A 27,527-nucleotide genomic window follows, 5' to 3' on the forward strand; every position below is an offset into this window, starting at 1 on the left:
TAAAAAATTTCAGTTTATACGCAGAAAATGTTCAACAAAATCGAAAAAAAATTCATTACACGCATTCTGGAATGTTGTAAGAATAAATAGAGCCGACTTATCTCCAAATATCAGACAGGATAATTGGAGAATTTCGATTCGAGTCCTAATAGTCGTTTCCGAATATTATCTCAATTATTTATTATCACTACGTGCATTATCGAGAAATATTACAGAATTAAATGTATTATTCATTTTAATGTATTATTTAATTCAAATTTATTATTAGTTTATCGCGATTTTTAATATAATTCCGCCAGAAAACTGTGCAAACTCTTACTCTTTGGTGTTGTCGTACTATCATTTACAATATTTCTTAATCGCGCTATATTTAACTTTTTAGCCTTTTTAGTAGAACTATTTAACGTCTTTTGGTTTTTCATTTTAGATGTGTTTACGATTGATTTCGTCAATGTTTTACCATCAATTTTCTTATTTAACGGCGACTCCGATATGCAACCTGAAATATTCAAGCCTGCGGTTTTGTCCCTATATTTCTTCTTTTTCTTCTTACGACGATTCTGTGGCACTGTGTGAGAGTCTTCCAACTTGGCTTTAATTGGTTTTAGTCGATCTTTCTTTTTAAATGGTAACTTAGTCTGCTTAGAGCAGACAGCACACTTAATAACCAATTTATTCATCTCATTTTTTATAGATTTCTGTGCTAAGGAAGCTCGTACCTTTGGAATATCCTTATCACCTTCATTCATATTCTTAACAATTTTCTTAACCGACTTGGACATTTTCCGCCCAGGTATGATCCGAGCTTGATAATTCATAGTATTCCAAAGTGATCCGCAATGTATACACATTACAGATGGCCCAAACTTTTGCTTCGGTAATTCAACTTCATCCTTGAAGTTTTTACACTTTTGCCTGAAAATATATAGAAATTAGAAATATTTTTCTATCATCAACCACATATATACTATTATTGACATATATATTAAATAATATAATTATTTAATTATTATAATCATACTAGAATAATTCTGACCTGATGCTAAGCATATGACATTATATACATTATTGCATATTAAATAATATCCACAAATATATAATATATACTTACATATAAAATGTTTGTAATTCCGTGGTAAGTGGGCACTTCAACTTTACCATAAATTGATTGACATTCCACAAGTGTGTAACAGTCTCCATAGTAAAGTGTTATAAATATCTGAAACGACCAAAATATTTTGTATATCGTAAAACATGTACACTATACTGATATTTCTATTAAATATGACAGACATTATTTAATATGTGATTATTTAATCACATCTCAATCTTATATAGTAACCATACACAATTACCACTCAACACCTTCAATTTAAAGGGATATGTTTTAAAGGGAAAAATTAAAGGATGTTTTAAATTGTCATATTATGAATTATATATAATTATATAATGTGTATCACATTTACCGTATCGTCAATCAGACGAGATAAGCACAAATTCAAATTAAATTTAGGTTTTAAGTTTGATATTCCGTTCTTTTTATATTTTAAAAATTACGAAAGCATTATAACCTATGTCAATAGACAACGATTACTAACCTTAACGAACACAAACATGATGATTATATCTTTCCACTGAACATTCCATTCTAAAATACAAAAAATGAATACTGAAATATCTTTTTTAATATAAGTTACAAAAATGACCGTTTTCTTTCCAAATTCAATAACAACAGAGAGAAACCTAAAAACAACCGACACGCCGTTTTCGGCGACACCGATTTTCCGCACTGGGAAAGGGCGCCATCTGCATCCATTTTGAGAGAGGAACTACGATGCTACATCCACCCTTCAGATCTCGGCGGTAAAACCTGCATGTGGTGGGAGTCCGTGCTACATCCGCTTTCAGGCGGTTTATGTCTGTACTACACCATAATAGCATACTTGACAAGCACGATCTCGCACATTGTTATGCGTTTGTAACATGAATTAACATGTTAACATGCGCAAAAAACAAAAGAATTATATATCTTCATTATAGAATATATTATAATAAAAATGCTGTCATATATGTATTAAATAAGTTTTAGTTCGATATAGTTTTTGGTGCAGCCGCGCCAAGATTTTTTGTATCAAATATTTTTCATTGCATTGTTATAATAATTAATTTGTTAGAATAACAAGTAAAATAACCATATAACACAGTGTTCTAATAAATAATGATAAATTTTACTTGTAAAAATTTATGTTATGGACATTTTTTGTAGCTAGGTTTTCTTGAGTATTTTGAATAACATAACCTTTAAAAAGATATCTTTTTTTAATATTGGATACTATTAACAAACATGTTAAATTTTTATAACACGACATAATTTTTACTTTTAAAAGTTTATGTACATATATTATAAAAACTTATGTTATGTACATAATATATTATATTAAAAAAAAAAAGAATTTGAATTTGAGATTTCTAAAAATATTAAGTTAAGTATACAATAATCATCATATATATGCTAGGTTTTTCAGTTGGCGCTACTGTTCTAATATATCACTTATTTTGTATGGTAGAAAAGTGTTGCAGAGTTTTATTATAGTTATAAGTTTTACTTGTAAAAACTTATGTACACATATATACGATAAAAAAAATAATTTGAGTTTGATACTTCTAAAAATAACACAATACGTGTTGCGCTTGGCGACTTTTTTTTACCTTTTTGTTTAAAAAGGTGAGTTTTATATAATATTAAATATACGTACGTTTCACGTATGACGTGATTGACTTGGAGTACTCCGTGCCCACGGTGTTATTCATAGCGACGCATTTATACTTTCCCTGATCTGTTACATCGGATTCGATAATCTGCAAGGCACCTGAAACATAAAATGTGATATTCTCGAATAGCGTTCCTCTCAGGATTTTCTTGTCCAAAAAAAGATCAATGATGCGATCGCAGATCTCGTGTATGTCATGTCAATAGAGACAGTTTGAATTCGGCGTAATATGATTCTTGGAACAGACGTAAATAAGTATTGTGAAGTTTGAAGCGAGTCTCTCACAGGCATGCTTTGAAAACACGAGTTGTTTTCATTTTCAGCTAACGGACGACGCAGGTATCAACACTGATCGGCAAGGTGGGGGGTAACCGTGCCTTCCCGATTGTTTGGTTTCGTACGTTTATATGACTCCGTGATTCCGGAAAGGACATTGCGCCTCGGGCCGACGAACGACGCGCATACCGCGACGCAGAGTAGTACGAGTATCGGTTAATACGCGTTTCTTTATCCGAATCTTACTTGCGCGAGTGTTAGAATTAGAGTCAGTGTTGTCGCCAGTGCTACGATGGAGTATCCGGGGATGCTGCGACGGAGGACCAGAACCAGAAGGAGGACGTCGGATCGAGAAGTCAGGATGGAGAGAGGACTTGGAGCGCGCCGAGAGACGTAGCCGAGGACAGCGATACATCATGTATGGTATTCGAGGTATCTCGAGTCATTATTATTACGCAGGATTTTTCTGATTTTAACGGACCTTACTCGAAGTAAGGATATACCCGAGTCGAAATTAGATCAGTATTCATAGTTTATTATCTGAAAAATGATAAAATAGCTTGAGATTTGATTATTCGTTAACCTAATTTCACGTAACATGAGTTCTACTTTTCTTTTCTCATAAAATATGAATGTCTATTCAAGCAAGGTTGCTGAGGCAAGCTAAGGTTTATGAATACAAATTTTTAATTATGTTCTCAATAAAAAGTTGCACATAATTTAGAAAACTATGAATAATGATCTTAGAATCTGATATAAATTTTACAAGTGTTGATTTTTATTCGTCTAATAATGCTCAGATTGATGTTTTCGTTTAGAATCTGCTAGAATGTCCGTTTCTCATTCTTGTTTATCTTTCTTATTGTACTTATTGAATCTGAATTAAAATCTCTTTTAGTGAAACAGCATTATTAGACATAACCGTTGTCTTTGCCTTTGCAGCTTCAGCTCTTTTGAGAGCTACAGTTCTCATCATTCTCATTAGAAAAAAGAAAAGAAAAAAAAAGAAGGAAAAAGAAAAAAGAACTTTAAGAATGATGAGAATAAAAAGTGTTTTTCATCTCCCATTTCCTCTAATTCTTATATGATTATTTAATCCTTATATATTTATCTCACGCGCAGTTCTAACAAAGGTAGTTCTATTTACGTTTTTATCTTTGTTCTCTTTCTTGCGCTGTTAAGCGAATATATAATCAAAATCAACAAAAATTAAAAATTGCTCATTTAAATTAAGAATATAAGGATTAAGTACATATACATTATCGAGATAAACGAGTATTAAATAACTGCGGAATACGTCGCTGTTGAAGACTCATCCATGGGCGAGACTGCGAGAGTAGCCAGATGTAACGTTCAGGTAGGACAAAGCTTGTTCACTATTGCGCATCTAGATATTATGCATTGATTTTTCAAATTGGATTCAATTTGCAGGATTAATGTAGAATTAATATTTCGACTCGAGAAAGACTTTTTTTATCAAATCCTAACTTGTAGAAAACTATCGATTTGAATGTCGGCAAGAAAAAAACGGAGTTAATTTGTTGAATAAATTAGAGGGGTAAATACCTGAAAAATGAGAAACGAATGAAAAATGAGAACGAATTGTCATTGCACTTGGACAATCTTCTGATATTGATTTATGGTATTGATCGATATTCGATTTTCGGTACTGATTTACTCTTTCATTTCTCTACAAGAAAAAGAAATTGATACGACACGTTCATTTATCCGCGTTAATTTGATGAATAAATTAAATATTGATCGGTCTTCAATTTTTGGTACTGACTGATTCTCTAATTTCTTTATAAGACAAGAAAAATTAATACGAATCGTTCTTTTATCCGACTTAATTTGTTGAGTAAATTAGTGGGGTAAGTACCTGCAAGATGAAAACAACTTGTCATTGCACTTGGACAATTTTCTTGACATTGATTTATGGTATTGATTAGTCTTCGGTTTTCGGTACTGATTTATTTTCTCATTTTTTTATAAGACAAAAAAATTGATACGATTCGTTCGCCTATCCGAGTTAATTTGTTAAATAAGATTAGAGGGGTAAGTACCTGAAAAATGAGAACAAATTGTCATTGCACTTGGACAATTTTTTGACACTGATTTATAGTATTAATCGATATTCGATTTTCGGTACTGATTTAGTCTTTGATTTCTCTATAAGAAAAAAAAAATTCATACGAATCGTTCATTTATCCGCGTTAATTTGATGAATAAATTAAATATTGATCGGTCTTCAATTTTCGGTACTGATTTATTCTCTCATTTCTTTATAAGACGAGAAAAACTGATACGAATCGTACGTTTATCCGAGCTAATTTGTGGAATAAGATTAGAGGGGTAAGTACCTGAAAAATGAGAACAAATTGTCACTGCACTTGGACAATTTTTTGACACTGATTTATGGTATTAATCGATATTCGATTTTCGGTACTAATTTACTCTTTCATTTCTCTATAAGAAAAAAAAATTCATACGAATCGTTCATTTATCCGCGTTAATTTGATGAATAAATTAAATATTGATCGGTCTTCAATTTCCGATACTGATTTATTCTCTCATTTCTTTATAAGACGAGAAAAATTGATACGAATCGTACGTTTATCCGAGCTAATTTGTTGAATAAGATTAGAGGGGTAAGTACCTGAAAAATAAAAACAAATTGTCACTGCACGTGGGCAATTTTTTGACACTGATTTATGGTATTAATCGATATTCGATTTTCGGTACTGATTTACTCTTTCATTTCTCTATAAGAAAACAGAAAATTAATACGAATCGTTCATTTATCCGCGTTAATTTTTTTTTATTATATATAAGTGGTCCATGGGACGATTAAATATTTGAATACATGTTGCCATATCAAAGTCTCCTCTATAATAAACGATTTGACACGTCTGGAGACGCATGATGTATCCATTGCCCGCATCACATTCCCTTCGTCCTGCTTCCCTGTATAAAATGTCGAATTGAAACGTATTAAAAAGTATTGACATTTTGAATATGTCTGAATTCTGAATCTTTTTGGTCCGAAGAAAAGAATTGAAAAGTATTGGTTCCCATTAAATTTTACTGTGCTAAATGCGAGACGGTCTCTTTCGCCCGGGTGTCTCACCAGGGAAATTTCTCTGGTACGCTAAATCCCGTAAGGCCATCAGTCTTTGTAGCATATCTTGTCGGTGCATAAGGTTTATATTACCTGTACATACATATTTTGAAACATTTTCTTTGGATATTATATCCCTTTTGGATATTATATCCCTAACGGATTTTGAATGTCACGTAATATCCTTCGGACTACACGGACATTATTATTTTAATCATTTTGATTTCTTTGGTATTCATTGAACTATCCAGAACGCGCAATTGCCATGTTGGACGACTCAATTGTCGTGTGAAATGTTTCGATTTTCACAAATTCATATAAAATTTTTCATTTCTCACTGATTCACAGAAGTCTTTCACTTTTTATTAGTTCACGCTAGGGAAAAGATTCATGATCGCTGCCACGAGCAGCTGCAACGCTTTTCGTATCATCTATGTCGGCGCGCTTTTACTCCTCAGATTTCTGTCATTAATAACTCGATAATTATTGTGAATTTCGCAAAATGGTATGGGACTTTTATGTTTGTCTCAACCCAATCTACCCTCACACTTCGGGTTGGCAGCTAATTACCGGACACTTCGTATGATCTTCATGATATTAATCATACACAATGTCAATTCTGTTTTTTGCACATGTTAACATGTTAATTCATGTTATAAACGCGTAACAATGTGCGAGACCGTGCTTGTCTAGTACGCTATTATGGTTGTAGCATAGACATAAACCGCCTAAAAATTGATGTAGCACGGACTGCCACTGCATACAGGTTTTACCGCCGAAACCTGAAAGTGGATGTAGCATCGTAGTTCCCCTCTTAAAATGGATGCAGATGGCGCCCTTTCCCAGTGCGGAAAGTCGGTGTTGTCGAAAACACCGTGTCGGCCGCTTTCACGTTCCTCTCTGATAATACACTAGACTGCTAATAGCGTCCCTTTAAAGCCCCTTGCACAATGCCAGGCAACAGGCAATAAGAATAAAAATAGACCAATCGCAATAGATAATTTTTGTAATAGTTGATTGTGATTGGTCTATTTTTATTCTTATTGCTTGTTGCCAGCATTGTACAAGGGGCCTGACTGTTGCCAAAAAGTATGTACGACTTGCGCAGAATACGGACTAAGAGATGCGCAGTAAACAGCTTTATATACTTCTGTAGGCGCGCTACCGTTTCGGCATGTTTTGCTGTATTTATTTACAATTTATATAAAAATTTAGTAACAAAATTTTATAACTTCACATACCATATATATATTTTTCATGATCACGCGCACACACATGAGTATTTGATTACTTACCGTACATAATTTTACCAATATTATTTTTCGCGATACGTATTTTTTTCTTAATTATAACTGATATTAAAAACTTGTATCACATTCTGGTTTATTACAATGGCAATTACATATACGTGTGTCACTTCGAAAAGTTAGAATCGCGTCCGTATTTTGCGCATCTGCTTCGCGCATTATATGTACGTAGGCAACACTTATACATAAGGACCCATATTCAGAACATGCTTACAACTATGTTAGTGCGCTGTTAACTAATCAGAAGTCATATTGCGTGGCTTTTCATTGGTTAACAGCGCGCTGACATAGTTACAAGCGTGTTCTGAATATGGGCCAAGGAGAACAATAGGAGTTAGCAATCTAGTGTATTATATAGAAGCTTGTGCTTGTAAGGGGAAATAGAGTGAGCAAGAACCGTGCACGCTTTGCCGTTATCGTCAGGACAGATGTAGTGTGCACACATTTTCTCAGGGTGCGCGTCGGAATTCAGCAGAAGAAGCGTCCCGGCGTAATGGGGAGTATGTATCTAGTCGACACAGCACGATTGGACACAAAATAAATGATTGGTTTGATCTAGTAATTCACCAGATAATACTTTGCATCGGTTGATTGTGTGCAATCGTGCTGCGTCGAATTGTTGGGTGCTTCTCGTAACCGGCCTGGTGGCCGCTCTCAGGTTCCCCTCTGCTATAATATACATGACACAAACTATGTATTTTCAATTCTATATACTGGCAGTGAATATCGGAACGCAGCCTATGTAGATTAACAAGACGAATTAAAATATGCCAGGAGAATGGCGTTGGGGCCACAGATGTCTATACTATACTAGATACCTAACTTCGAGCTTTGGCCTATACGAAGGCTGTGCCGAGCGTATTTTCCGGTTTGGCCATGAAGACCGCCAAGACATGGCGGCGGTGTATGCTTGTAGTGTGTACGTGACTACCCGATGCGTATGTAGTAGTATGTATGTGATACTTGATATGTTCGTATCTACTGCTATTAATATTATTAAAACTGTAAATCTACAAACGAAATAATGCCGAATAAGTGTTGTAAATTGCAAAAGTACGAATAAGAAAGAACATCATTTAAAGATGTATGTATTAATAAGGTACCGTTTATCTAAATGTTTTGTACAGGTTAAAATTAAATTAAATACATATAGTTCAAAATATGTCAAAGTATTTGTATTAATATTTCTTACATACATATAAAGGATAAAATATAACTTATATGTTATTAAATAATATTAATTTTGTAAATTTGTGTCTATTACTTGCAGGATTTTTATCTTTCATTGTTTTTGTCAGTAAATACATTCTAAGTGTTAAGTATTTATGACAAATAATATTTATTAATTCAAACGGTGTGGCCTATCTGTACCTATCTCAAATCCTTCGTAGCACTCAGAGTGAGTAGGAAATAAATTCGTGTCTAATGCATATATGCGTGTAACTCGACAAATTATTTTACCATATGCATCTTTTGGTAGCTTATTTACACTTTTTCTTAATAACTGACATTCTTTTTCGGTTGCACGGACAATTTTATATACATCATTTGATGCGTATATTAAACTTCCCTTATCTTTTATATCTATTAACATAGTGTATGACGAAATATTATGTTGCTTATCGCTGACTTCACTGATGGTGTTGGCAATGCAGTCTTTACACATTAATGTACGAATAATTGTTTTGATTATGAAACCTGCCATATAATATAAAATGTTGTCTTTGAGGGAACTACTTTCACTCACAGCGGCATTATGATCTAGGTCTATATCTTCATTTTCATCATATAAATCATCATACATCTCATAATCTGTCAATCTATCAATGTTATCGTGCCAATTTTGAACATACTTTTTCTTTACCCATTTTAATTTGAATTGTGCATTGTTTTCTATATCAAAACTGACACAATTAACTGTATCTGATGCTGAATCGAATTTTTTACCAGTAAACTTTTCATAGCAGCTTTAAATTGCAACACATTTGGTTAGGTAAATAAGTGATAAGTGATCTTATGACTTAAATAAGTGATATCCGTTTTTATTTGTATTATTGCAATTGACAATGCAAGGTAAATGTGCAGAAAACGGGCCTCCTCACTAAATCGAATAAAACTTTGTCATATTATGTATTTCGATGCATAGAATACAAAAATGAAAGTTAGAAACGTCGCTCTGCAACAGGACGAAAGATATAACGCGTTAAAGATTGACACTTTTCGGGGTTAATAAATCTGTCATGTCAACGATGCACTGATAGAAGAGCATGCGCAGTAACATGTGGTTTGTTCTTTTTGGTTGCATTGGGCGTTTATATCAATGTACATCAGTTCAGCAGCTAAAGAGAATAGACCATAAGAGCGCGATTGTACACATACACACACACCGAAGGGGGGGGTGCGGGGGGGCCTTCGGCTCCCTCACCCGCACCCCCCCCTCGAGGGTCGGCGGGTGCAACTCGCTTATTGCGACTTTGCACGTGAAGCGAGTTGCAGTTGCCTTCGGCCCCCCCACCCGCACCCCCCTTCGGTGTGTGTGTGTGTACAATCGCGCTCTTATGGTCTATTCTCTTTAGCTGCTGAACTGATGTACACTGATATAAACGCCCAATGCAACCAAAAAGAACAAACCACATGTTACTGCGCATGCTCTTCTATCAGTGCATCGTTGACATGACAGATTTATTAACTTCGAAAAGTATCAATTTTTAACGCGTTATATCTTTCGTCCTGTTGCAGAGCGACGTTTCTAACTTTCATTTTTGTATTCTACGCATCGAAATACATAATATGACAAAGTTTTATTCGATTTGGTGAGGAGGCCCGTTTCCTGCACATTTACCCAATGCAACATGTACTTGGCATTATCTCGTTTGTAGATTTACAGTTTTAATAATATTAATAGCAGTAGATACGAACACATCAAGTATCACATACGTACTACTACATACACATCGGGTACTCACGCACACACTACAAACACACACCGCCGCCATGTCTTGGCGGTCTTCATGGCCGAACTGGAAAATACGCTCGGCACAGCTGTTTTTAGAAGTTAGGTATCTAGTATAGTATAGACCACAGCTCGGCAAACTTTACAACTTTCGGCCGATTTTCGGAAGGTACGCCTTCTACCTCCCTTTATCGCGCGGCGGATCCAGCAACTGACGGTCGCCGCTCGCGACTTCAGGACCGTTGAAATCATAAGGCGCATCTATGTGGTTTAAAAAAAAAACGCGTCGGCAATAGTACCTCATGGGTGACGAGGAAACCTATTATGTTACCTTCTAATTATAAAAATATAAGAAAAAAAAATATATATATATACTTATACAAGTATATATTTGTACATATTTGTACGAAATATTATACATATAGTTGTATCGATACATTTATTTTTCAGCCTTTGCGTTAAAGGAGCGCGTTGTCAACGTTAACACGTTATTCTATCTTTATCGCTCATTACGTGTACAAGGATTGAATGACGCGTTAGCGCTGATCGACGTGCTTCCCGAACGCATCTTTAGTAGGCACCACATAGGCCGATATTTATAGTCGGATCTTATATTTAAGACCGTCTCAAGTTCATCTTCAGATGCTGTGCAAATTATTTCATTGGCTACTGTGTATCTGAAGATGAACTGTAGATGGTCTTAAATATAAGACCTGATTATGAATACCGGCCATAGATGCGCCTTATGATCTCAACGGTCCTGAGGTCGCGAGCCGTGACCGTCAGTTGCTGGATCCGCCGCGTGGTAAGGGGAGATAGAAGGCGTGGCTTCCGAAAATCGGCCGAAAGCCGAAAGTTGTAAACTTTGCCGAGCTCTGGTATAGACATCTGTGGTAGGGGCGTAGGGGCTTACTCCCACAGGCTCAGAGCCATCTATTGAAGGAAGGAAGGAATTAAAATATGTGTACCACACATGGCGGGAAAACTGCGTCCCTTTGTTAGATGTACGTATTCTTAATTTATGTTAATTATTATTTTATATTACGAGTAAAATATTATTTCTGCAATTCAATGTTTACTTTAATATGATACAAAATTTTTATTTTAGATTTTGCATGTGAGGATAGATATCGTGATATCAACATTGTGTTAACAAAGGATTAAGTTTTAAGTTTTAAGGATAAATTTAAGGCTCGCATACAATGATAGCGATTATGTTAACTGTCTTCTACGGAATACATACTGACAATAAACTTGCACACAAGGTTCTGTCAAAGTTCCTCTCACGGAATTTTAATGCCCTTACTGTGGATACTTGAGTGAATAATCCATTGTGTGCTTGAATGTTGCTTACTTTATTCTAAGTGTTGAATAATTTAAACATTGTCTCAGAGCAACAATAACTGAAAATTTATCCTACTTTTAGTATTCTACTTTACTACTTCAAGATTATACAGTTCTGAAATCTGGACTCTGACACACAGAAAGATAAAAAAGAAGCTAGCTGCTTATCACATCAAGTAGGATTGCACAAGTAGATTCCAATGTTTAGTATTCTGGGAAGAATGACACATAGTATCTCTATGTCTACTCATATGAATACATCTTATGAGGTAAATATTTTAATGTATATATCAGGCAGTTATTTTATTTATTTAGATAGTTGTCAAATTTTCTGATATTTTAATATTTCACTTTAAACTTTACTAAAGTTTTAAGATCCTAAATATCTTTATCAGTTTAGTATTCTGAAAAGAATGACACATAGTATATCTACATCTCGCTCTACTCATATGGGTACAACTTATGAGGTAAGTATTTTAATATATTAGGCAATCATGTTAAACATTCTGATATATTAATATTTTATCTTCAATTTTTTTACTATAGTTTTAAAGTCTTAAATATCTTTACCAGTACAGGAAGAGGACAGTTTATTTTGAAAGTGACATGTGGCAAATCTTGAATGAGTTATATAAAATATTACTCAGCATTTAATTGTATTATCGGAATTATCATTTTGTCTAAAGAATTAGCTTATTACAAAAACTTTAAGGTATTGGCTTATAGCCAATATAAATATGTAAAGAAATATCTTGTAAATAGAGTGTTTCTTTTTACAGGAAGCTATAAAAGCATTATGTCTCACTCTGCAAAGCAATGCTGCGTACTTGCAGTCTGTCCAACAACATGTTACAAATGATCCTAATAAATTAAAAGATACAGAAAAATATTTACTTAGGTAATATCACAATCTTAATAATTAGCTTCCAATTTTTCGATAGAATTATATCTATAGTTCTATCCAATATAATTCTATCCAATTAAGCAGTCTAAATACTATCTATCTATTATACAAATCCTATTCTATTATTTAAATCCTAGTCTATTATATAAGAAATTTATCAATGTATGCAAAAAGATTTGAACAACTTCGGTAATAATTGATTTCTGTCATTGTAGTTTCAAGCTATATACAGGGTGTCTCATAACTAACCTGGCAGAGCTCGTGGAGACATAGAGCGGGTTAAGACAAATATAAAAGTCCCATACCGTTTTGTGAGATTCGCAATAATTATCGAGTTATTAATGACAGAAATTAGAGGAATGAGCGCGTACCGAAACGTTATGGGAGGAGCATCTAGCCGCTCAGGCTAGAGAGCACTGCCCAGTCGACAAAGGAACTGTTGCCGGCGCGCGGCGAGGGGAAGGACAACGCGCCAATGTTTATGTCCTTACCTCGCCGCTCCTACATCCCGCCGCACCGCGTCTATGCTCGCGCCGAAATGGCCGCTGAATATTCGCGATTACAATTACGAGATTATTTTATGAGGTACCACAGACAGCTCATATTGAATTATAAAGTTCAAGGTTCAAAAGTTCTTTGATCAAGGAAAACATCGAAAAGGAGAAAGCGATAGAGAACGATGAGATCTACAGAAATTCTCATTGTTTTCTATCGCAATCTATCGTTTTGCTGCATCGGATCCGAAAGAAATGATATCGCGTAAAGACAGAGTACGATGAACACTTTTCATCGTACTCTATTGTACTCTATCGTTAGGAGAATATTTAATTGTTAGAGTATGATATCGTTAGATATTGTTAGAGTATGAATTCGCGTAGAGACTCATCGTGTCCTATCGTTTTATTCAAGTCTACACGGAAAATATGTTTGGTTGAATGAACCAATTTTCTGACGAAATGAGAGAGAGAGAGAGAGAGAGAGAGAACGATTAAGAAATTTCGATTGAAAATAGCACAATTTTGTTTAAGTTAACCATAAACCTTGATGAATTAGACTCAGTGTTAATATTTTCAGTTAATATTTCTCTGTATCGTTCATATTTCATTTGCAAGCTGTATCATGGACCAAACATTTTTATCATATATCGTGCATAAATTGTTGTCTTATATCGTAATTCTTGTCAGTGGTATATTAACGACAGAAGAAACTGGAAATTCTGTATCGTACAATTGCGAAAAGAGGACCATCGTTGTCAATGGTGCACCAACGATACTCGGCATAAAATTGATTCCTAGTATAATCGCGATACAACGCAAATCCGAGTGGGTTATTTTGACACGCATAAATGTATGATTGATTGACGCTTTCTTTACACGTTTCTTGTCGTTGAATCGTGCAAAAAAAACATTTTATAGTTAAATATTTCACGCATCTCCCTAATTTTTTAATAAGATATCAAAGGAGAACATAAAGAATCAATCGTTAATTCACAATTCCTAAAGTAAGAAATGACACGAAACGACAAGAAATCCGATGCGATAAATAATAAACTTCCGAAAGGCATTATTTTATTTATTTTATTAAAAAATTAGGGAGATGCGTGAAATATTTAACTATAAAATGTTTTTTTTGCACGATTCAACGACAAGAAACGTGTAAAGAAAGCGTCAATCAATCATACATTTATGCGTGTCAAAATAACCCACTCGGATTTGCGTTGTATCGCGATTATAGGAATCAATTTTATGCCGAGTATCGTTGGTGCACCATTGACAACGATGGTCCTCTTTTCGCAATTGTACGATACAGAATTTCCAGTTTCTTCTGTCGTTAATATACCACTGACAAGAATTACGATATAAGACAACAATTTATGCACGATATATGATAAAAATGTTTGGTCCATGATACAGCTTGCAAATGAAATATGAACGATACAGAGAAATATTAACTGAAAATATTAACACTGAGTCTAATTCATCAAGGTTTAACTAATTATGGTTAACTTAAACAAAATTGTGCTATTTTCAATCGAAATTTCTTAATCGTTCTCTCTCTCTCTCTCTCTCTCTCTCATTTCGTCAGAAAATTGGTTCATTCAACCAAACATATTTTCCGTGTAGACTTGAATAAAACGATAGGACACGATGAGTCTCTACGCGAATTCATACTCTAACAATATCTAACGATATCATACTCTAACAATTAAATATTCTCCTAACGATAGAGTACAATAGAGTACGATGAAAAGTGTTCATCGTACTCTGTCTTTACGCGATATCATTTCTTTCGGATCCGATGCAGCAAAACGATAGATTGCGATAGAAAACAATGAGAATTTCTGTAGATCTCATCGTTCTCTATCGCTTTCTCCTTTTCGATGTTTTCCTTGATCAAAGAACTTTTGAACCTTGAACTTTATAATTCAATATGAGCTGTCTGTGGTACCTCATAAAATAATCTCGTAATTGTAATCGCGAATATTCAGCGGCCATTTCGGCGCGAGCATAGACGCGGTGCGGCGGGATGTAGGAGCGGCGAGGTAAGGACATAAACATTGGCGCGTTGTCCTTCCCCTCGCCGCGCGCCGGCAACAGTTCCTTTGTCGACTGGGCAGTGCTCTCTAGCCTGAGCGGCTAGATGCTCCTCCCATAACGTTTCGGTGCGCGCTCATTCCTCTAATTTCTGTCATTAATAACTCGATAATTATTGCGAATCTCACAAAACGGTATGGGACTTTTATATTTGTCTTAACCCGCTCTATGTCTCCACGAGCTCTGCCAGGTTAGTTATGAGACACCCTGTATAACAATAGCTATTTCCACAGATCTGGTATAACTCTAGAGCAACTGGATAGCCTATCCTTTATTCATGTGGCTGGCACTAAAGGTAAAGGCACGACATGTGCGTTCATGGAGGCTATTCTACGACAGTATGGCTTTAGCACAGGTTTCTTCAGCTCACCACACCTGATCTCTGTACGGGAACGCATACGAATAAATGGCGAGCCGATCAGCCAAACGTACTTCGCGCGTTCTTTCTGGAAGATTTACAGTCGTCTGGAACAGCATCGCGAGCACGACTCGGACATGCCGACGTACTTTAAGTTCCTGACAATCCTCATGTTCCACGTATTCCTAGAAGCGAACGTGGACGTGGCGATCGTTGAAGTCGGGATAGGCGGCGAGCTAGACTGTACCAATGTCCTGCGGAAGCCAGTCTGTGTAGGCGTGACGAGCCTGGGCCTGGAGCACACGTCGTTGTTGGGAAACACTTTGGAGGAGATCGCCCATCAGAAGTCGGGAATCTTTAAACCAGACGCAGCAGCCTTCACCGTGCCGCAAGCGGAATCCGCGATGCGCGTTCTGCAACAACGCGTCATCGAAAGACGGTGTCGCAGCTTGAAAGTTGTTCCCGCGATCCAGAATAAAAAATGGAACGAGATTTTTTCATCAACAAATATCATCAGCGATGTGCAGCGACAGAACGCCTCATTGTCGATCCACATGGTCCTCGAATGGATGAAATCGCGACACGATAAGTTGTCATCACTAATCATAGACAACGAATACAATGATACATTTTACAAGCATCAAAATGATAAAGACGAGTTATCTAAGAATATTTCTTTAGAGAAAGTTGCGATGGCATTTGCGAATTGCAAGTGGCCTGGTCGAACGCAGATCCTGAAAACCAGCGTGGCGGACTTCTTCTTGGATGGCGCTCACACTGTCGAGAGTATCGTTCACTGCATATCTTGGTTCAAAAGAACGAATCGCGGAGCTTCTAGCAAGTTCTTGATATTCAACACCACAGGCGACCGGAATTCGTTCGAGCTTTTGAAGCTGTTGGCGCCCTTGAACTTCGACAAAGCTTACTTCACGCCCAATTACGCCGGAGTAGCCAACGTCGAGAATTTATCCGATTACGCGATGACATACGACCAGAGAAAAAAGTGCAAGAAACACTGTGAACAATGGGGCAAAGACTCGATATTGAAAAACAGCGTTGCTGAGGTGCTCGTCGATATCAAAAGGCACGTGTCGTCGCAAATGACTAATGAAGAGAAAGTGGAGGTACTTGTCACAGGTTCCTTGCACTTGGTTGGCGCATTATTGACCATTTTGGATCCTAACTTGACGATGAACAGCGACTTTTGATGTAACGTAACGTAAGCGAAATTATTTGTCATAGTAAGCGCAAATACTACTTATTTGACGGTTCTTCGTTTTTCAAGGTTCAAAATTGTTTATATTTTACTTTATACTTTTCTACATATTGATCTATTATTGTAGCTAATAAGAACTTCAAAAGATTTTTTGAGAAAAACTTTGAGGATAAATTTTTCATAATTTTGCAGAGTTTATCTGTTAATGATAAAATGTTGACTTTCGATGATCTTGTAAAAAAGAAAATTCCGTATAACGTAACCGTGGAAAAAAATTTTGTCGTAAAAAAGATCTGAAAGATATTAATATATTTAGGGACATGGTGTATCATACTTGAGGGTATAATGCACTAATGAAAGTATGAGGGTAGTCCCAGAAGTACCTGACCTACCAAAGAAAACACAAAAAATTTGGGAAAAAATATCTTTATTTCTCTACATAGTCTCCTTTTAGCTCAATATACTTTTCCCAGCGATGTTCAATAGCTTCGATCCTGTTTATAGTGGGAATCGTCGAGCTCCTCAAAATAGCCATCAAGCCACCTTGGTCCATTGTTTTGACTGTTCCTTCATCTCAGGTGTGAAGTAATGGACCCATGTTTCATCCATGGTTATGAATCGACGCAAAAACTCGGCTTTATTGCTGCGAAACTTCGCCAAACACTCGATTGAAATATCCTCACGACGCTGTTTTTGTTCCAATCGCGGCATCCATATTGCGCACAGCTTTCTCATGTCAAAATTTTCAGTCAATATGCGATATATAGCACTTTTTGAAATGCCTACCATGTCTGCTAACTCGCGCACTTTCAATCGACGGTCATCCAATACCATTTTGTGGATTTTCTTCACCATTTCTGGCGTAGTCACCTCATTTGGTCGACCACTGCGATGTTCGTCTTGGCAGCTCGTACGGCCTCGTTTAAACTCTGCCATCCAATATTTTACTGTTATAAACGAAGGAGCAGACTCCTCCAGAGTAGAATCTAGCTTCGCTTTGATATTGGTTGGATTGAGGCCTTTCAAATGAAAGAATTGTATCACATAATGATGACCAATGTTTTCCATGTTTACAAATTCGCTGAGAGCGTTCACTATTGATGGCTGCCAAACAAATACTAAACAACGTAGCGTCGTCAAACTTCAAACTTAAACTTTATAAGGTTGGTACTTTTTACCATAGTCATTCTTTTCAAACAACAACCACTATCTATACGTCAGGTCAGGTACTTCTGGGACTACCCTCGTAACTCTTGTTTTTAGAAATCGTAGAATTATATATTTAATAGTATCAATAGCAAAAAACAATATCGTTTGTTATACAAGAACAACGTACATGTCGCACTGTTACGTAATTTCTGAGCGACGTTCCGGTAACTATGTTACAACAATAAGTTTTGTACTTCGATACACATCAATTGCTCGTAGTGCGAATGTGTGTACTCAACGGTAAAATTATGCGTTATTCGCAGGAACATACAGATTTGTGCTAAATGGCAGATGTGTCAGTCACAAACGCGAATCTCAATAGCTACTCAAAAGATCTTTGGATGGTATTCTAATTCCGACTCCGCTTCGGTGTCGGAGAGGCTAAGCGAGACACCAGTCCTTCTTCTCAGGCGATTGTCCTCAGGACTCTAAAATAAGACAAAGCGTAATAGAAGACGTAAGTTATCTCACAGATTAAACGGTTAATGAGAACGTTTACTTAATTATTATGTATGAAACAATTGAATATTAATGTTTAAATAAAGATTTCATTTATTATATTCAATATTTCATTGGAATTCTGTAAGATCCTTCATTGTTAAGCAATCGACTCAAACAAGAGGAAAGTAATCCAAATTCGACTTCTGGTCAGAGAAATTTCTTTAAAGATAGTATTGTTTTTGCGATGGGAAAGGAGAAGATTCATTTATAGAAATTCCTTTGACTCGATATTTGCCGTAAATACGACGACGAACTTTACAAATAATGAATATAATAAGAATAATAATTATTGTCTTGATAATTTACCTGATCTAAGATACCGGCAGTGGGTTCAGACGCATATCCTACTTCCTGTGCATCTTCTTCCAAGTCGGCCTCGTACTCCTCCAACTCGTCCGAGTCGGAGTCTATGTCGAGATCGAGGTATCGGTTGCCGCGTGAGACTTTGCACACCATCTGCGCGAGATCGGTGAAAGTGTACGAGGAGACGGACTGTTGATTCGCCGCTTGATTTTTCGCTCGCATAGCTCTCGCATTCTCTCGATCTGCATTGAATCGAGGCAGAACTCCAGCTTTCGACTGGCCCTCGAAATACGTTTTACCTGGTGAACGCAATAAGGGTAAATTATACAATTTTGTATTCTCTGTATAGGTCGACTCGATAGCCAGATACAGGAGATGTCTCACCGTGTTGGTAGCCCACATCCTTGATTTCGTCGAAATTTGCGAACTGGAGGGTTTTATACTTGTCGATCGGCGGCCTGATATACTCGCAGTAATCCGAACTTTTCACTTCCTCCAGCTGGCGGACGCAACTCACGTACGCCAATCTGGATTGAATGTCCGGCAGATTCGGCACCTTCACCGGCGTGGCGAATGGATTCCAACGTTTCCACAGCAGCCACCAGCCGGACAGTGAGTCCCCGTAATTCGTCAGATCAGTATCATCTTGTGAGCCAACGTCGATGGCCAAAATGTGATGCGCTCCTTGGCGTAGCATTTCGTCAGCTTGAACATGAGGAATGCATGAATCGAGAACGCAGTTGTCGGCTGAAAATTACTACGTTCAAGCCTCAATGCACACTCTAAAGGGTTACTCTAGTGTGAGATGAAAAAACACAAAACTATGACGGCTAATTTTTCAGTGCTGATGTACACGATAGTATCGGAAGTTTCGCTTGGTATTTCTATGAAACGTCGGAAACTTATTGATATATTGTTGACTGTGATACCACGACATGATATTGCGATATGAGAATATCGCAGATTGTAACAATGAGAGATTACAATTAGGGTTAACAGATAGAAACAATAGGGAAAGCGAATACCTGGTACGTTATTAACATAACACCCGTCGACCAAAAGGTGCCCGTCAATGGGGTCGCAAATGGGAGGAAAGACTCCCGCGATACTCATACTGCCGCGAATGTATCTCCATAGTAAACCTGAGCCGACTTAGCTATTCAGAATTTGATAAATTCATCTTTCATCAACGGGAGTGAGCTTGACACTTCTCGCGACTTCGTACGACAAGATGAGCCGATCAACAAGAGGTGTGCAACATGACAATGTAACGTTAACAGAGTTCGAAAATAATCCACATTGTGCCAACATACGTATATAAAACATATATAGGGTCTAATTAAAACCAGGTATCCAACACAATCAAGAAAAGAAGAAAAGAAGCACTTAATTTGTACCACGAGACAGGAGAGACGTGTTCGCGTGCGCGCGCTTGAGAGAGAGAGAGAGAGAGAGAGAGAGAGAGAGAGAGAGAGAGAGAGAGAGAGAGAGAGAGAGAGAGAGAGAGAAAACTCTTTTCATATATTGCCAAATTAAATAATATCAGATGAGTTTTTGACATACAAAATTGTGATAATTCTGCCAAAATTTTTATAAATTGTCAAAATATATAAATCTTTTTCAGCGACAGTTTTCACATAAAGATTTTTCTCATTAGATTCTACATCGATCGCGCGTTAGGAGCACAATATTCGTACGACAATGCGATCTGAATTACCTGGAAGGTTATTGACGTACCCGCCGTCGAGCAGAAGATGGCCGTCGACAGGGTCACACATGGGTGGCATATAACCAGACAAAGACATCGAGGCCCGAATGTACCGCCACAGCGATCCTAAACACGATCAACATTCTCTTTAATGTTCCATCTAACCCGCACATTTAATCCGAAATACTTCCTGTATTCTTGAATTGCGTTAACCGTGGTCAACTAGATTTTTCCGTTCTCTATATCGCAGCCACAATCAGGGATGGAGGGAGAAAAAGAGAAACGGAAAATCGTTAACCATGATCAATTACCTAAGATCTGACGCGGTTTGACCCAAAATAATTTCAACAAAAACGTATGGATGAATTATCTAGGGTGTCCAAAGATCAGACAGGCAATTTGAGCATTTTATTATGTTTTCAATTAAACATATTTCAAGAATAAAATATCGATATTTTGTATATACATAGGATGCAAAGTGATATGAATTTTTAAGTAATTTGCTCTTTGTCGGATCAAGTGTGATTATGAATCTTCTTCATGTCACGATTTAGCGTGAGAAGCATACAGGAAGCATATTTACACAATTTACAATTTACACATCTGTCTCGCGTGAGTGACAAACAGTAATATGCCTCGTTTCTTTTAATTAAAAACAGCATTAAACGGAGAGTACGTCAACAATGATTATCCGATAAGCTCACTCCCGTTTATTACAGCTTATACAATGAGAAAGCTCTAAATGCGTCGCAATCTACGATAGTGTACAGATCTAAATTTAAGGAGAGAAAAGAAATGAAAATTCTCTACGTGCCACGTGACACAAACAACGCTACAAAGCTACAACGATGAAACAAGAAAGCATGATGTTTCGCGTATTTGCATTTTGGAAAATACATCCGAGAAACTGGCGAAGCAATCAATTTCGAGTTTTTCGCTCATTAATCTATAGAAAAAGACTTATAAACAAAAAGTCGTAAGCGAATAAAATATTTGCTGAAGAACATGTAAGCGTTTGAAAAAAAAAGAAAAGAAAAAAAAACTAAAACCTCTGTTATAGTATTTATAAAAAAAAAAAAATATATAAGATAACCCGAAATTGTACAGACCATGTGTATGCGTGCGCATACAGGAGTCCGTGATATCTGTGGTTATAGTGAAATACGGGAGCCACAAGTCCTCTATGTACGTGTCGCCGAAGGTCTGCTGTATTGTTTTGTTGAAATCCTTGCCGGAGAACATCGAGGTCACCGGATAAGTCAGGTCCAGAATTTGACGCCACCATTGCGTCATTTTCTGTCAACGCACGAAAAGCACATGTACACTTTGCACGAATTAAAAAGTCTATCTTAAACGATTATAGATCGTCCATTCGACTTCACCTTGGACCACTCCCTGGCCTTCTGTGTGGTAGTGGTGATGTTCTTCTCCATGCACCACAACGCGCCCATGAAGGCACCTATGCTGACTCCACCGACCATATCTATGGGTATTCCCGCCTCGATGATGGCCTTGAGCATGCCTACGTGAGCAGCGCCCCTGGCACCACCACCGCCCAGCACGAGGCCGACTGACGTACCTGTCAGCCATCGCGCCAGTCTACTGAAGTCACTGTGCACATTCGGCTCGGACATCAGCACTTTGGAATACAGCTCGTTCTACAATGCGAGATTAAATGTCGCGGATTAGAACGCGAAGTTGGTCGTCAATCTTCTCGAACGACGATTCCACTTACAATTCTGTATTGCGATCTTCTGGTGAACATGCGCTTCGGGCACTGAATGTGGTGATGACTGGACACCCACGACCTCATGTTCAACCACTGAACCGTGTTCGTAGGTCGTTGACCGTTCTGCTCTTTGTGCAACAGCACCAATTCCTTCTGTGTCCTCATTACCAGTCGCTCCACTTCGCGCTCTGTTCGCCCGATGGATGGCGGTCGATCGCCCAGACCCACGATGAGGATGCAATCGGCTTGTCTTACGCATCGCTGAGTCCACAATGTATAACTCGAATCGCATTGGTACAGAGAGATCCGGTGTTGATCCTCCTGCTGCCCCAACCAGGACGTCAATCGATATTCATTCGCAGGCTCCATGATGCTCGTACCTAAAGTCTACCAGCAAATATAACAATATAAGTTATTTAATCATTTTCTTTTGTTACAGGAAGAAAGAATAAGAAATTAATAAGACGTTAAATTATGTCATAATAAATAAAACGTGATTCTAGATTTTTATAACTAAGTTTACATTATTTTAAAATAGCTAATTAAATGTTTATATATTACTAAACATAATTTATAATATAATTTAATTTAATCTAATATGATTTAATTTAATCTGGACAAATCCTCATACATTGACATACCTTCCTTACGACCTCCGACGTTAGACGAAGACAAGGTCCAATAGCGCATAGGGAATGATATAGTTCGTAAGTAAAGGCAGTCAATGGCACATCATCCGACACGGGTACTATCGCGACAGTCGAGAAATTAACTTGAGCCGGCCTTGCATCCACCGTTGCCGCGGCTCGCCTATTAAACAAATGAAAAATATCGTTTTTAATTAAAAATTCTACTTATAGAAGACTCAAATTTGATGAAATAGTTTGAATATGTTAATTTGGACCTCTCTAGATGATTTTAATATATTATCAATTACGTGATACTTACTGAGTATCATTACTGTAGTTTTTCGTGTGTGCTTGCTGCCATGTACCGAGTATACGATGACCGAGGAGGTTTATCAGCCTCGTAACGACGATCGGATACCTAAGTTTGATTACATTGAATAAACCTTCCGGTAACTTCGCTAGTTCAGAATCTCGCACCGCCATGACTGTCGTCGATCGTGAGGTCTGCGTGACCATCTCTACAATTCCTACCAAGTCGCCTTTTCCGTACTCCGCCACTAGTTCTTTCTTGCCGTCCTTGTAAGTGATCACCGAACGCAATCGCCCACTTAGCACTATGAACGTCGAGTCTGACTCATCACCTTGCCTATAAACGGCCCTTCCGCTTTCAAGAAACAACCAGTCGAGGGCAAAATCCACCTGTCGGAAAAGCGGTAATATATTCGTGGAGAATTCGCAAAAGCTTCCTCTGTCCTTGCGAAAATATTATCTTGTTTAGACTTTCCTACCTGTCTTACGAACGGACTTAATCTACGAACGACAGTGTGCGCTACGTGCAACACGACTGTAGGTTGATCTCGCATGATAGCGAAGAACGTCATCTTGCTAATTAGTGCGATGCGACTGGGATGTTTCGCTCTGATGGTGTAAAAGGACGGCTCGCCGGTCAACACTGCTAAGCCACCGACGATTTCACCCTGATGGGCGCTGAACATATGAACTTCTTGATAGGCATCCCGACTCTCCGACACGCGTTGGCTTACTATCAGTGAACCCGAGAGCACATATACGAGTGCAACATCCTGTGATACAGTACAATTTAGGTAACAATACGAAATGATATCTTTAGAAGATAATCCTCTCAACTCTTCGATGAGTGAAGAAGAAAGCAAATACGAAACGACAAACCTTGTGCGATTCCTCCTTCATTAGATAGGTACCAGCCGGCACTTCTCTAATCTGTACTTTATCTTTGAGCACTGTCTCATCTTCTATGCCTAATTCGTGAACGAATGCATCGGTGGCTATCTGCACGAGCTGCGATTCGTCTAATTGCTGCTGCGGTTGCACTGCCTCGTTAGTTGAACGCTTTCGGCTGGGATAAGCACTTCCCACGTGAACGCTTTCAGAATGTGATCCTTGAACGGGCTGAGAGGTCGCGGTAGGAGACAAATTCGGCCAGTGAGAGTCACACTCTGGCACCATGTCCACCGAATTTTGACTTATTTGCGAAGTGAAACCTGGATTCTTCCAATCGTTGCTATTTTTTGCCCTGTTAAGAAATATACAATGTTTAATTAGATAATTCTTCAATGATTTAATTTTAGTATCTCTCACCTTCGATTCGCGTTACCGGCAACAGGTTGGGAACCACTTGAATTTGAAGGTATGTCGCGATAAGAAACATCGCTAGTATCATGAGTCTCTGATGGAACAAATCCACCATCGGTGTTTTGCAAAGTAAAGTTATCTCTGGTTCTTGAACGTACTGGCGAGCCAGAGAATGGGCTTTGCTTTTTTTTATGTGTTCCTTGATTAACTAACTCCGCGGAGAGACCAAGATATTGATGTAAAGTAGTAAAAGTGACTCTTTGCAAACGCACCATGATGACTTGAATAACTCGAACGAATGCATCGGGATAATCTTGAAATACCTGTAATATAATACCTACTGTAATTAAACATCTTGTGCAGTGAATTGTAATAAAATAAAAAATCAATTTACTTCTTGGAACGCGCTCATTGGTAGTTTCACTACAATAGAATCTTCTACAGCTCTTGCTGACACAGTTTTATATGTACTTGTATGCCCGGTAAGTACATCAGTAAAGCTAAGAAGACTGGTAACCGATTCGCCTGTTTTTACTAATTTTAACGATATCTGGGAACCATCAGGACCAGTAATATATACATTAACTAAACCCTGTTGTACTATAAATAAATTCTCGTCGGGATCACCAATTTTGAACAATGTACTACCAGCAGGCAAGTTCATGATTTCTGTATATTTGCACAGCTTTAGGAACACAGGCTTCTCAAAATGTCCAAAGACCCTAATACTTTGTAACATGTACAGTGCATCTGGTGGTACTCTCTCACCAGGTCCTAAATCTTCTTCTAAATATTCTGCAGGTGGTTCCAATACCTTGAAATTAAATAATTTGATTAAATAAATTAAGGTCAGTAAATTAAATATATGCATATGTATCTATAATTTATATTATCAATATATTATGTAACATGCCTTGAGTTGTTGTGGAGCAGTCTCCTTCTTAAGTTGTAATAATCGACGAGCAAATCTCATGACTGCTCTCCTCTTCTTCCCTTGTCCAGTAGCATGGACTTGGCCACTGATAGACTTTACCTTGCGCAACATCTTTCTTCCATAAAAGAGGACTTTGTCCCTTTTTCTGAATCTCGGCTTCCCAGTACCTACTCCAACAAACTCCTTTACCTCTGGCAGAAATTCTTTGTTCTTCCATTTTCGTATAACAAAAATTGATATAACCAAGAGAATAAGCAGCAGAGATACAACAATTGTAACAAGGAGTGTGGTTGATGTCTGATAATCTTCTATAAATCTCCCAATCCATCTTGAAAATGTGTATGATCCCAGGCTTTCATTAACTTTATCAAACAATTCTATCACCTGTAATAAAATATTTTATTATCAATATATTTCTTAGAAATGCTCAATACTCATTCTTTTTAAATATATGACTTGTGTTTTGTACACATACATTATCTATCTACTGCTTTACATAAACATAACTATTATTTTTTTTATTTCAATACAAGAAAATTAATATTATAAATTATTGTTTCAAGAATCTACATGTAAAATTAATGATACTTATTAATATATTCATGTCAATATTTTGATCTTCAAGCTTTGATTACAGTTGCTGATATAAAATATATAAACATGATTTCTAAACTATAAATCTATAAAAATTCAGTAACAAAAGAAATGTCAAAGCAAGGACAATAAATACCTCCATAATGGGTACTCATGTCTCCCTTTTCGCTGATAACCCGAGGCAAAGTGACTCACAATCAGATCCTGACTTATTAAAGAACACGAGACAATTAAGCACTGCGGAATGATAAATTAATTGCGAATAACTTAAAATGACCTTCGATACGCGATAGGTGCTGCGTGAATAGTCTCAGTGCTATTAGTGGGGGATTCGATAAATTGACTAATAGTCGCTATACGTATATATGTACGTCACATAAATATAGTGTTATCAAGCTTATAGCGAATTACATATAAAGATTATACGCTATTTTTGAGAAACCTATTTGCATTAGATGGATCCATTGCGTCGACTTGATAAATTCTTTTCTTCTTATAAAAAAACACAAAAATCATAACCAAAGCAAGTCTATATATCGAATTGAAAAATCTATCGAACGGAAAATGTAAACGAGTTCAAAGCTATCGAGAACATAATTGATCTTTCGAATGAAAGGGAATCGAACATCGCTTAACTCGAACTGCAAGTTATATGGTCTGTTCTTTTTAGCTGCACTACTGAACTAGTGCAATAAATTAAAGTGAGAAAAAATATAGTTGGCTCATTCTAACTTATTGCACTAGTTCCGCAGTGCATCTAAAAAGAACCGGGTGTGTATTATGGAACTCGTCGGAATCGATTCCGATCGAATTTATTCCGTTATTTCCTAGATTTCTATTGTCTTTTCTAGGGGAAACGGAATTATTCCGATCGGAATCGATTCCGACGAGTTCCATGATAGGTACCCATATGTCTGTTCTTTGTAGCTGCACTGTTGAACTGGTGCAATAAGTTAAAGTGAGACAAATATAGATTTTCTCACTCTAGCTTATTGCACCTTCGGCAGTGCAGCTACAAAGAACAGACCAATAATTTAAGAATGGGCCATGTTAAAGAATATAATGGACTTTTAAAAATTAATTAACAAATATATAAATTTTTTACTATCAATAAAATTTTGAAATCGGTAATAATCGATTAATTTAAATGTATTTGGCAGTAAACTTTACCTACTGCTGATAAATGCTCGTCTAAAAGTTTGTATATAAAACCAAAATATCATATGTTGTTGTTTTGTTTCGTTATTATATTTTGTGGTGTAAATAAATATATTGAAGATACTAAAAGTACGTTGCCAACATAATGTTCCCAATGCTTTGAAAAGTATATTTATTTCTCATTAAACAAAATAGAGTGATGTTTCGAAAGTTTGACACATTTGCAGCGTTATTTAGATTGTAGCCTAATTAACTCAAACATCAATCGCATGGTCAATCATTGAAATCGTTGAATTCTCTTTGTTCAAAA

General features: G+C 36.9%; 3 protein-coding genes across 12 annotated transcripts; 1 reads left to right on the forward strand and 2 right to left on the reverse strand.

Moving 5' to 3' along the window:
• Positions 1–38: 38 nt before the first annotated feature.
• Positions 39–1,778, reverse strand: LOC105186623 (uncharacterized). 3 transcript variants are annotated; one of them, XM_011146959.3, is made up of 3 exons: positions 1,599–1,778; positions 1,112–1,219; positions 39–915 (listed from the first exon to the last, which is right to left on the reverse strand). In XM_011146959.3, exons 2-3 carry the CDS (start codon positions 1,198–1,200, stop codon positions 282–284), a joined length of 723 nt encoding a protein of 240 aa, XP_011145261.1. In that variant the 5' UTR covers positions 1,201–1,219; positions 1,599–1,778; the 3' UTR covers positions 39–281. The 3 variants fall into 3 exon arrangements, with proteins under 3 accessions (XP_011145261.1, XP_011145262.1, XP_011145260.1); XM_011146960.3 differs by lacking the exon at positions 1,599–1,778 and adding an exon at positions 1,467–1,582; XM_011146958.3 differs by lacking the exon at positions 1,599–1,778 and having other exon boundaries at positions 1,112–1,228.
• Positions 1,779–7,675: 5,897 nt separating this feature from the next.
• Positions 7,676–18,353, forward strand: Fpgs1 (Folylpolyglutamate synthase 1). 6 transcript variants are annotated; one of them, XM_025301768.1, is made up of 9 exons: positions 7,676–8,556; positions 8,743–10,531; positions 11,323–11,429; positions 11,534–11,690; positions 11,852–12,038; positions 12,165–12,236; positions 12,549–12,667; positions 15,501–16,844; positions 18,314–18,353. In XM_025301768.1, exons 5-8 carry the CDS (start codon positions 11,970–11,972, stop codon positions 16,831–16,833), a joined length of 1,593 nt encoding a protein of 530 aa, XP_025157553.1. In that variant the 5' UTR covers positions 7,676–8,556; positions 8,743–10,531; positions 11,323–11,429; positions 11,534–11,690; positions 11,852–11,969; the 3' UTR covers positions 16,834–16,844; positions 18,314–18,353. The 6 variants fall into 6 exon arrangements, with proteins under 6 accessions (XP_025157553.1, XP_025157555.1, XP_025157554.1 ...); XM_025301770.1 differs by having other exon boundaries at positions 7,676–7,972; positions 8,193–8,556; positions 11,534–12,038; XM_025301769.1 differs by lacking the exon at positions 11,534–11,690.
• Positions 18,095–26,587, reverse strand: sws (patatin like phospholipase domain containing sws). 3 transcript variants are annotated; one of them, XM_011142312.3, is made up of 15 exons: positions 26,196–26,587; positions 25,445–25,849; positions 24,926–25,345; positions 24,538–24,854; positions 24,109–24,472; positions 23,709–24,002; positions 23,240–23,619; positions 22,933–23,101; positions 22,298–22,678; positions 21,945–22,220; positions 21,672–21,858; positions 19,880–19,996; positions 19,239–19,559; positions 18,858–19,153; positions 18,095–18,478 (listed from the first exon to the last, which is right to left on the reverse strand). In XM_011142312.3, the coding sequence occupies exons 1-15, from the start codon at positions 26,199–26,201 to the stop codon at positions 18,377–18,379; spliced, it is 4,035 nt and encodes a 1,344-aa protein (XP_011140614.1). In that variant the 5' UTR covers positions 26,202–26,587; the 3' UTR covers positions 18,095–18,376. The 3 variants fall into 3 exon arrangements, with proteins under 3 accessions (XP_011140614.1, XP_011140613.1, XP_011140615.1); XM_011142311.3 differs by lacking the exon at positions 19,880–19,996 and adding an exon at positions 20,572–20,688 and having other exon boundaries at positions 26,196–26,586; XM_011142313.3 differs by lacking the exon at positions 19,880–19,996.
• Positions 26,588–27,527: the final 940 nt, after the last annotated feature.

The sequence above is a fragment of the Harpegnathos saltator genome, unplaced genomic scaffold, assembly GCF_003227715.2.
Source record: "Harpegnathos saltator strain DR-91 unplaced genomic scaffold, Hsal_v8.6 scaffold45, whole genome shotgun sequence".
Classification (NCBI taxonomy): domain Eukaryota; kingdom Metazoa; phylum Arthropoda; class Insecta; order Hymenoptera; family Formicidae; genus Harpegnathos; species Harpegnathos saltator.

Bases quoted from the DNA above. Each gene is read 5' to 3' on its own strand.
- LOC105186623 (XM_011146959.3), bottom strand. From the start codon at position 1,200: ATGGAGACTGTTACACACTTGTGGAATGTCAATCAATTTATGGTAAAG. The intron at 916-1,111 runs GTAAGTATATAT...ATATATTTTCAG, and splicing joins GAATTACAAACATTTTATAT to GCAAAAGTGTAAAAACTTCA.
- sws (XM_011142312.3), bottom strand. The intron at 24,473-24,537 runs GTGAGAGATACT...ATTTCTTAACAG, and splicing joins GCCGGTAACGCGAATCGAAG to GGCAAAAAATAGCAACGATT. The intron at 19,154-19,238 runs GTGAGACATCTC...TGCGTTCACCAG, and splicing joins GGATGTGGGCTACCAACACG to GTAAAACGTATTTCGAGGGC.
- Fpgs1 (XM_025301768.1), top strand. From the start codon at position 11,970: ATGTTTAGTATTCTGGGAAGAATGACACATAGTATCTCTATGTCTACT. The intron at 12,039-12,164 runs GTAAATATTTTA...TATCTTTATCAG, and splicing joins ATATGAATACATCTTATGAG to TTTAGTATTCTGAAAAGAAT. The intron at 12,237-12,548 runs GTAAGTATTTTA...TTCTTTTTACAG, and splicing joins ATATGGGTACAACTTATGAG to GAAGCTATAAAAGCATTATG.